The following is an 11,477-nucleotide window of genomic DNA, read 5'->3' on the forward strand; positions in this document are numbered from 1 at the left end:
TGGCCCGTAAATCTTGTCAATATGTGGTATTGGCTGGAGATTTTAACGTACACAACGTGGATTGGCTCGGCAGCACCAAGACAACTCATGCAGGTGTGTACACTGAAGACATGTGTGCTTTTCACTGCTTGGAGCAGCACGTGCATGAGCCCACCAGGGGCCTTAACCCACTCGACTTAATAATGACTGACCTACCGGGAGATGCGACCGTCAATACCTTAGCACCTCTGGGAAACTCTGACCATGCCTGTGTCCTAGCTGACTTTCATGTAAGCACAGCAGAGGAACCACCAGTGACCAGAACTGTCTGGCGTTACCAACGCGCAGACTGGGACAGACTCCGCCACTTCTTTAGAACTACAGATTGGCAGTCCACTGTCAGTGATGATCCTGATGCAATGTGTATGCACTTGACCCAGAATATTCTGGAAGGAATGCGCCGATACATACCGTCTAAGCAGTTGTGCATGAAACCATCTAACCCCTCTTGGTGGACACCGGAATGCACTGAGGCTGTAGCACAGAAACAAAGAGCATGGAGGAGACTCTGCGCCGACCGGTCAAGTGCCCAGCTGCAAGCCCGTTACAATGTCGCCAAGCACTCGGCTAACCATTGCCTGGCAACTGCCAAGCAGGCATTCACAGCAAGCCTGGCGCAGAAGTTAGCCTCTGGGTGTATGGCGTCTGGTGAATGGTGGCGAACCATCAAGAAGGCCTCTGGCCACGGAAACAGCCCATCCATACCTACTCTCCGCAGCACCGATGGTACGGAGCACGACACCAACCGCAGCAAAGCAGAGTGCATGGCCGAACACTTCGCCAACAAATGCAGTCTAGGGGCAGACGACCTATCCCCTCCATTTCCTTACGTCCGACCACGTACTGACCGCAACCTCTGCACCGTCCGGTTTCGCGAAACCACAGTCGAGCGAACTCTCCGCCAGCTCAACCCCACCAAGGCCACTGGTCCAGATGGGATACCTGCCCGCGTCTTGAAAGCTTGCTCTGCAGAATTGGCACGGCCGCTTTCAAAACTATTTACATGCTGTCTTCGCTCCGGTATCCAGCCACAACAGTGGAAGGTTGCAAACGTAGTTCCAGTCCACAAGCGCAAGTCTAAATCGTCGCCATCAAACTATCGACCAGTGTCGTTACTGAGCATCCTCTCCAAGGTCATGGAGACCATAGTCAACAGGGCAATGAGCAACTTCATGGAGACGAATCACGTCCTGTCAGAACGGCAATTTGGATTCCGTCGCGGCCACAGTGCAGCAGACCTGCTGACTGCTCTCCACCACCAGTGGGTGCACACCGCCGGAGATAAAGGAGCTTCTCGAGTGCTGGCCATCGACATTGCTGGAGCATTTGACCGGGTGTCTCACACTGGTGTGTTGCACAAAGCTAGAGTGTATGGCATCTCGGGAGACCTGCATCGGTGGCTCCAAGACTACCTCTGCAACCGCACACTTCAAGTCCTCATCTCCGGCCAGACATCAGCCAGACGCCCAGTTAAGGCTGGGGTGCCACAGGGCAGTATCCTGGGCCCCACCTTATTCTTGGTCTACGTCAACGACCTTGAAGACCACCTCCCAATCGGCTCCAACCTTGCCTCATTCGCCGATGACACAACCCTATACGCCGAAATTGCAACGCTCGCTGCTGTTCCTGACAACGCTAGAGTACTCCAAGCTGCTGTCGACCTAGTATCCAGTTGGGGCTCGGATTGGAAAGTGCAGTTCGAGCCAGCCAAATCTTAGGCCCTTACAATTTCCCACCATCGTCGGGACTGGCCAATACCCCCCATTGTCTTCAATGGAACTCCTGTTGAGGAGCAGCCCTCCATCAAAGTACTCGGCGTCACGTTTGACCATCAGCTAAAATTCAGCCAGCATATCCGAACTGTTGTAGTCCGAGCAACGCAGAGACTTGGAGCCTTGCGCAAGGCATTTCACTTGCTGACTATTCCTGCCCAGCTTCGAGCCTACAAAGCCTTTGTCCGGCCGGTTATGGAGTACTGCCCAATCGTCTGGATGGGGGCAGCTCCTTCCCACTTGAATCGGCTGGACTGGGTGCAGGAGCGAGCCATCAAGGCAATACATCCGCAATGCTGGCTTCCTAGCCTCATAATTCGCCGCACCATCGCTGCCCTCTGCCTCCTGTATAAAGCCCTTTGCGATAATTCTCCCGCTCTTCTCTCGAGAATGGCTCCACCCCCGACACACCAACCCAGGACCACACGCCTCACCCGCCAGGCTGTACGACTGTCCACCGCGCATCCCCATCAGTTACAGAATGTTCTTCCTGCCAATTCCCGGAACAATGTGAGCCGAGCCTTTCCCCACTCCGTCATCCCAATTTGGAACCAGCTGCCTACCTCTATCATTCCCCACCCATTTCACCCAAAGAACATCCAAAAGTTCAAGACAGCAGCTTATCACCATCTCCTCAGAACGAACTGGCACTGGGCCACTCATAGCATACGCGAGTAAGAGGGTACAGTGTCCTACCCTGCTTGGACATACATGTAATCTCTCCTCACGGGCAGTCTCCTCTTGAATTTAAAAGTCTAACAGCGTTCACATCAATACTCAACTTATTCTTTTGCTCACTGAGCAATACAATCTTTCCATTTTCTTTCTTCTGTTTTCTTTTTCAATTTAATCCTCCCCACCCAATATCCCTTTGGTGCGTCCATGGAGCTATGAAGCCGAGACCTCTGGTCGGCGGAGCTTAATGGGCCCCCCACCACACTCCATCATTCACCCCAGTGTCTGGAGATATGTGGATTTTGTAGAAAAAAAAAAAAAAATGCACAGAACCGAACAATTTCATGTTCACACATGCAAGCACAGACCTGAACATTAGTACCAAAAGCCGATACAGACAATATCCCCATACACACAGACGCACACACACACAATGTCCCATGTATGCGCCCGTGGCGAGAAAAGCACGCAAATCTAAAAATGCACTGGATGTGAACCCACAGATTTTCTCTAATAGCAATGATAGCGGATCTGATTCTGAATGAAACACACACACAATACAATTATTGAATGCCCATCCGCAGATGATGGCAGGTCCTGAAAGAACAGGCAGTGTTCCAGTGATGGGGAACAGAACTTCGAGTGGCGAGTGAGGTATACACACACACGTGCGTGCGCGGGCACACACTAAAGTATTCAGAAATAGAATCGACATCGTAGTATTCATTGGTTGGGGAATGGAAAGGAAAATAAAACATTGCTGTAGGTTATTGTTGTAAGGACACTGGGAGCACAACAGAAAGGTAAGCAACTTGCTTTGAAGCAAAGAAAGTTATTATTCCACGGATCTCAGAAGGAAGGAACGTTCCAGAATGCTGCACTGGCAACAGGCGGCCTGCATGTGCGCGGCCCCTGCAGTCGGTCCAGCTGCCGGCCTTGCAGTGCTGAAAAGAATGTGCAGTACAGCATGTCACATAGTATCGCAGCCTGGACAAATAGGCGCTGGGAAGTCCTAGTTATGTGCTCACCTACACCACGATGCACCAATCTTCTGAGCTACTTTGGCAACAATTTTGTCCACTTGAGACTCCCATGGGCTGAGCCAGTTGTTGAGGGCTGCATCAAGGTGGACGGCAATGACCGCTGATGGCAAGGCAATCCATGACACACAGTCACTAGGGCATCGTCAACATGGCGCTGAGGCTGGATGAATAAAATCAACCTTTAGGCTGCCGCGGGATTGACAACGAGGCCGCTGTCTCGAAGCTAGTCAGTCAGCCTGGTCACCGCCATTGACGAACCAGTCGCCACCGCCAGCAGTGGCGGTAGGTTGTGACAAGTATGGTGCAATATTGTCAGCAAATTCAGTACTCAGGATAAGATGAGTGACAAAGGGAACGTTGTGTTTGATAATATTGAAGTGAACAGGGATGATCACAAACCCTGCGCGTACTCCACCGTGAGTTACAAGAAAATTCCGGACTGGACGACGAGCAAACACCAACCTGCTACATCCAACCAGGCAGATACTACAACGATAGCTGCCAAACCAGGTCAATGCCGACCTACTGGATAATGTCAATGTCAAACAGATCCTGCAGGAGAAGACTGGGGTGTTGGCGTCCAGTCACTGAGTGTACAGACACCAGTCACATTTCCTGCGTCTTTTGCAGCATACAGGATAGACTCATCACTGTAAAGTCCACAACTTCGTGATTTTTATTTGTAGAATACATGACAGGCGTATTCAGTGTGCCTCGCAGGACTGCGAGATGCTGCAGAAGACCAGGTTCGACCTTTCTGGACCGCCATTCACCGACGGTGGGCTACACGATGCTGGAGGAACTAGATTCCAGTGAAAACCCAAGATTCCTTTGCTCCTGGACGCTCCGACGTGTTGTGATATCTGCCAGGTGCGCAGTAACTAGTATTTTCATCGCTATAGCGAGGACGACGCCGATCGGCAAACTCTCGCTCACAGCCATCACCAGCCTCTCAAAACCATCACTTGGCATCCCCCAGAGGTATAGGAGAAAGCCAAAACAGCTCTCAACAAATAAAAGCTAAGGACGATGGAAAGGGAGCATGTCAAAAAGAAGACGAACAGTATGAAGTTCAAATGGGTTTGAACACTCGTTCCACCAACTATACCACTTTCAATAAATCGTGACGCCATTTTGTTTTAACATGAATATCGCGGATTGGAAGAGGATTCCATAGAGGATTGCAGAAAAAAATTCTAAAAAAACTCAACGTTTGACCCATTTATGGCCAAAAGCTAGAAGTTCATTTTTTTCTGAATGGACTGTAGGCAGCTGACTTTATTTTCGGAGAAACACCACTCATTGTAGTAAAAAGTAACAATGAATAGCGATATCATCTAGGAAGGATCGCTACCCTAACGCGAAGGAAAGGCCTTGCGCGGCTGCTCTACGAAGTGTTGAAGAAAGACTCATCAAAGTTAGTTGGTGGACGAACAACTCGCTGGCGCCGGAAAACTTGGCCCCCAACGATGGTGTTTGGTGAATCATCAAGCATAATGTCTTGTAGCAGTGTTCACCGAGGAAGGAGAACGCTCTAGCCGCTGCTGTTGTCCGTTTCATCCACGTTGGGCGTTAGCTGCACCGCGCCTATTGTGTTTTAGTATTCCATGGACACACATTAGCATTCAGAGCGATTGTGGAGCCACAATTTACTTCACACAGCGTTGTATTGTCCACGAGCGCAAACTTCATTATCAGCAGTAACTGTTACTCTTCATCCTACATGTAGACTTGGAGTATACACGGCCTTGTCCCGACAGCGACAGCTCTACAGAGTGTTGAAGTGAGAAACATTAATTTCAATTGTTGGTGGACGAATAAATGACTGGTTCCGAAAAACGCGGCCTGCACCGATGGTGTTTGGTGGTTCATCAAACAGGGTGACCAGCAGTGTTCACCGAGGAAGGAGAATGCACTCGCCACCACTCCGATTCATCCAAGTGGGCGCTAGCTGCGCCGCGCCTATTGTGTTTTAGTATTCCATGGACGCACACTAGCGTTCTCAGCGATTGTGGAGCCACAACATATCTTCATGCGGCGTTGCACTGTCCAAGAGCAGAAACGTCAGCAGTGACCCATCATCATACATGTAGATTTGGAGTACTAGTATACACACCATGCGCCAATGGGCCTTGGCACAACAGCGGCAGCTCTGCGGAGTGTTAGTAGATAGTAGTGGGCTTGTTCTGTATCACTGACGTCATGCAGGTCACGTGGCTGCGCCACGTGACCTGCATGACGTCAGTGATACAGAACAAGCCCACTACGAAGGATGAATAATGACGTCATCGACTTGAATGTCATGTGACATCATCGAAACATGTTAACTACAAAGGATGAATGATGACGTCATCAACTTCAATGTCATGTGCTACCATGTGACGTCATTGAATAACCCTAATAATGCATGACACCAAGAGTAGATAAACAAGAGTGTGCAACTCCGGATCTCTCCTGCACAATCTGCAGATACCCCGCGCCCACGGCGGAATTTTTTGTTTACGTCACCTTTTTTCAGAGAAACGCGGCTTTGCCGCAGAGCAGTGTGAGAGCACGTGCTGGGCACCGACCTTGTAGTGTAAAGCCCAGCCAAGTGCACGAGGGAAAACTCTCCAAAAGGCTCGCAGCGCGTGCGTCGTCGAAAAGATTACGTCAACAAAAAATTCCGCCGTGGGCCAATCCATCCGGAGTTGCACACTCTTGTTTATCTACTCTTGATGACACTCATCTTAGAACTTGTACTTTTTTTCTTCTTTTTTTCTTCTTTTTTTCTGCTATGAGGGGATTCGAACCCGCGAACATATGATTAAAAACAATGATACTTACCACACAAGCTATAGGGGCTTTGTTAGAGGTATACTGAACTAATGTGTATAAGTGGTGTGCATGGAACGAGAGGGTCATCATTGTATATTTTTTATGGATAATTCTTACAAGTCTCCCTCACTAACCCAATCACCACGACAACCCTAATAACCAATAGTCCTAATAAAACCTACATGTAGATACTGCACAAGAATATTGCCATGTCAACTAACTTGCCGCTATCCTCTTTTCTACATGTTCAAGTATGTGCACAGGTACATTCTACTTCTACTCATCAAAGTCTTCAATTTCGCAGGATGACCTCGTAATCACATTCAGATGGACGAAAGGATACTATTATTATTCACATTCTGATTGTTGGAATAAATAGTGGAATTACGAGCAAAGGCATAATGCACCACATAACTAGAACATAATAATTATAATGCACTTCACACAACAAGAGAAAAAAATACGTACGTATTTTTTTATTCAATCGCAGGAAGATCGATTGTCAAGAACCATCCACTATCACCATCAGCTTCCACATATCTACTCGCATGATCAAGAGGGAATGGGAAAGACTATAATCTTAGAGGTGCAGCGAAGGAGTGTTGGCAGTTACCGGATATGATTCCTGTCAGTTTTCGCGCACTTTACTCGTTCTCACAATACTCCCAATAAGTTTGACATTTTTGAACCAGCTCGTATGAATTAATTCGAGGTGAGCTCGTACACATAAAAGCATGAAGCGCGCGAATACCGGCGGGACTTACTGGTAGGATTCATACTATAAACTAGTACGCACAGCGTACGTAACGTAATTCAAAAGGGTTGCAGCTCATGCTTAGTGTACACATCGTTCGCACCGTAGATCTACACCACGCAACGTTAACACCAGCTTAGTGTACACATCGTTTGTAAAGTGTTGATATAGAGTAGATCATTGTACACAGTAACACCCGTACGCAAGTTCTCAGAATCAACTAGAAGGTTTTCGAATCATGAACAGGTTTCATCATGCTCCGACCTGTTCCGGGAAATTCCAGCAATTCGGTTGAGCTACTAACCCGCGCTTTTTTCTCCGATAAAAGGAGGTGCAGGAATTGATGGAACCCCATCCACTTCGAATGATGCAAGCTTTCGATTGTGTATAATGGAGCCAAGAAGAGTGAGCAAAGTTTTCGATTTTGAAATCCAGCATAATGGAGGACTTCTTCGGAATTATGTGTGCTACCTTAGCCCTGGAGAGTACCAGGATCCAGCAGCACTGCTCCGGTTGATGGATAGGAGCATTAGCGAGTTGCTTCGTACTGATCTCATCGTGTTGAGTAGGTACAAACTAGCAATCATCCTCCGGCTGCGTCTGATGAAGCAGGATGGTGTTACGGGCGACAAGGTTTACATAACCTTCCACGTTCGCGCGCGAACATCCATCATCTTGAATGATGATGATGTACGTTATAAATTGGATGATGCTTCAGCGGAGATCGATTCTCAAATCGATGAGTTTGTGCGCAATGGATCAGGTTGGATCATCGATGACGTAGAGGCCGTATACTTGGAATTATCCAAATTCCAACCTATTGGTGGTGGTGGGACGTTCATCCCTCTACCCGACCACATAAAGGCTAAGAAAGCCTGTATTAACGTCATCAACAGTGATAACCAATGCTTGAGGTGGGCGCTGTTGGCCGCCAAGCACCATGAAGATGTTGGTGCAAACCACAACCGTGTGAGTAAGTACGTCCCGTATGCCAATGAGCTGGACTTTTCTGATGTGGAGTTCCCAGCAGGTATCTCTACCATCACAACGCTAGAAAGCAACAACGCAGATCTGTCCATAAACGTCTTTGGTATATCGGAAGACGGGAAGACAGTCGTTCCACTGCGACTGACGAGAAAAGGAGATCCGCAGGAGGCTATCAATCTACTCCTGTTTTCCGGTGAAACTGCAAATGAGTGTGAGGATCAACATTGGGTCTTTATCAAAAATATGAGTCGGTTGATAGCCAACAAAAGTTGCGTGCCACGCAAGGTGTGTTACAGATGCTTGAACGTGCTGAGCAGCCAGACAGCTCTGGAGAACCATCAGATGTTTTGTAAAGATCACCTTGTTGCGCGAGCGGTGATGCCGCAGAAGGGAGAGAAACTGCGCTTCACACAATATGAGAAGCAACTCCGGACCCCGTACGTGATTTATGCTGATTTTGAGAGTCTTATCGTACCATACGCACAGCCTAAGAACATCGGAAATCGTACAACACAGAACGCGGAGCACGTACCGTGTTCTGCAGCGTACATCGTCGTACGCAGTGATGGCACCGTGACAGATACTTTCCAACATACGGGTGAAGACGCAGTAGAGAAGTTCCTGATCTCCCTGGAGCAGCAAGAAGTAACCATCCGTGAAGATTTGGAGAATCGTCATCCCATGAACCTGACACCTGATGAGGAAACCAGCTTCCGGAACACTGTGAACTGTTGGATATGCGACCGTCGATTGGGGTCAGATCGCGTGCGTGATCATGATCACATGACGGGTGCGTTTCGTGGAGCTGCGCACAAGTCCTGCAACCTACAGCTACGCATTGTGCCTGCTAAAGTACGCATTCCCATAGTGTTCCATAACCTGAAAGGGTATGATGCTCATCACATCGTTCGTCACTTCGGTAAGACGAAGATAGACGAAGTAACATACCTGGATGCTGAAGGAAAAGAGCATACCGTGGAGCGTGGATCGATCACCATTGTACCATCTAATACGGAGAAGTACATCGCCATGATGTGGAGACAGTTTGTGTTCATCGACTCGTTCGCGTTTCTGAGCACTTCGCTGGAGAAGCTCGCAAAGGCAACACCGAAAGAAGCATTCATTCGCATGCGTGATCTGCATGATGAAGATCCTGAAAAGATGGATCTTCTGCTTCGGAAAGGTGTTTACCCATATGAGTATATGGATTCCTTCAACCGCTTCGAAGAGGATAGTCTTCCTCCGAGAGAGAAGTTTTATTCATCGTTGTCCGGAGCAGGTGTCACGGCTGAGGAGTACGAGCATGCTAGAACGGTGTGGGATCAGTTCAACTGCACCACTCTACGCGATTATCATGATTTGTATCTGATGTCCGACGTCTACCTGCTAGCGGATGTGTTTGAAAATTTTCGAACCACGGCGATCGCTACATATTCGCTGGACCCTGCAAACTATTACACGCTACCCGGATTCGCGTGGAGTGCGTTACTGAAGGTAACCAACATCCAGCTAGATCTTATTTCAGATTCGACGATGCACAATTTCATCGAACATGGCATTCGTGGTGGGATAAGCATGAACGTGTTGAGGTACGCCAAAGCCAACAACAGCCACATCCCCGATGACTACAATCCATCTGAGCCGACATCGTACCTGCAGTACGTCGATGCAAACAACCTCTACGGTTGGGCGATGCAGCAGCACCTACCTACCAGCAACTTCAGCTTCGTGGATGACATCAGCGATGATCTCGTGGAGGCTATAACCACCACGCATCCACACGATTCTTCCCTGGGTTACATCGTGGAATGCGATCTGTCAATTCCTGCCAGCCTCCACGATGCTCTGAACGACTACCCCCCTTGTCCAGAGAATATCACCGTAACGGATGACATGTTGTCGCCACATCAGCAGCAACTTGCGCAAGAGCTCGGCTTGACCAAACAGAAAGAGAAGAAACTGATGCTCACTCTGCTACCGAAAACCCACTACGTATGTCATTACGTCAATCTGCAGACCTACGTTGCTCTAGGCGTGGAAGTGACCAACGTCCATCGCATCCTCCGCTTCTCACAACGCCCATGGATGCGTCCATACATCCAGCTGAACACTGATCTCCGCAAGGACGCAACGTCAGAGTTTGAAAAGGATTTCTACAAACTCATGAACAACGCTGTCTTCGGGAAGACTATGGAGAATGTTCGTCGTCGTTTGAATGTGAAACTCATCCGCTCTGAGGAAGAGGTGAGCAGACTGCGTCGATCCATCTGCAAACCGACGTACAAACGCAGTATCGTATACGACAACGATCTGGTTGCGGTGGAGTTCTTCAAGTGTAAAGTGGTGCTCAACAAACCCACATACGTGGGTTTCTCTATCCTGGAGCTGTCGAAGGTTTTGATGTATAGCTTCTACTACGATACTCTCAAGCCCCGCTATGGTCAGAACGTACGATTGTGTTATACGGACACCGATTCATTCATCTTACGGTACGTCACGGATGACCTGTATGCAGACATGGCCGACATGGCAGACCAGTACGATACATCCAACTATCCTGAAGATCATCCTCTGCACTCCACCACAAACAAGAAAGTCGTTGGTAAGTTCAAGGACGAGCTTGGTGGACGGATCATGAGTGAGTTTGTGGGCCTTCGCTCCAAGATGTATGCCTACACCGGTGAAGAGTCTGCGAAGCGCGCCAAGGGCGTCAAGAAGTCGGTTGTGCAAGACACCCTCCAGTTCCAGACGTATAAGGATTGTCTCCTACGTGATCAGCGCAGCATCCAGAGAGAGATGAACGTCCTACGCAGTCGAGATCATCACATCTACAACGAATCTATCCGCAAAGTTGCGCTCTCACCGTTCGACAGCAAGAGGTACATCCTTGGAGATGGTGTGAGCACGCTCGCGTACGGACACTATAAGATCCCCTCATAAACGCACGCATCGCAGCGTAGAGGCAGGTACTCCGATCATTCCATTATCAGTACATTTTTTTTCGTTTTTATTTTTATTTATTTTTTATTCAAATGTTTTTCTTCTCCATTCGCTTTTCGAATGTTTGCATCCTGCTGCTTACGCAACCGATTCACTGTTGATTTTCTTATCCATTCATCAAACTTGGTTGGATAGCCCTTGAAGGATATCAGAGACGCACCACGCCTCGTTTTAATCACTTTGTTCAGTCTCAGACCGGTTTCTTGAGCTCGTTGCAATTCCTTTTCATAGAAACCGCCTGTGAGTTCTTCACCTTTGAGATCTTCCAACTGATAAGTAATAGGATCTGTGATAAGAACCGTCTTGATTCGAAACACCTCCTCACTCCAATTCGGTGTGTAACCTTTTTCAAAGTGTCCTTTCTGTTTCGAGATGCGAACCTTCATTCCA

General features: G+C 48.4%; 1 protein-coding gene across 1 annotated transcript; it reads left to right on the plus strand.

Moving 5' to 3' along the window:
• Positions 1–7,490: 7,490 nt before the first annotated feature.
• Positions 7,491–11,027, plus strand: LOC135816866 (uncharacterized). The gene has a single exon (XM_065329968.1). The coding sequence runs from the start codon at positions 7,491–7,493 to the stop codon at positions 11,025–11,027; it is 3,537 nt and encodes a 1,178-aa protein (XP_065186040.1).
• The last annotated feature ends 450 nt before the right edge of the window (positions 11,028–11,477 follow it).

The sequence above is a fragment of the Sycon ciliatum genome, chromosome 5 (assembly GCF_964019385.1).
Source record: "Sycon ciliatum chromosome 5, ocSycCili1.1, whole genome shotgun sequence".
Lineage (NCBI taxonomy): Eukaryota > Metazoa > Porifera > Calcarea > Leucosolenida > Sycettidae > Sycon > Sycon ciliatum.

Bases quoted from the DNA above. Each gene is read 5' to 3' on its own strand.
- LOC135816866 (XM_065329968.1), top strand. From the start codon at position 7,491: ATGGAGCCAAGAAGAGTGAGCAAAGTTTTCGATTTTGAAATCCAGCAT.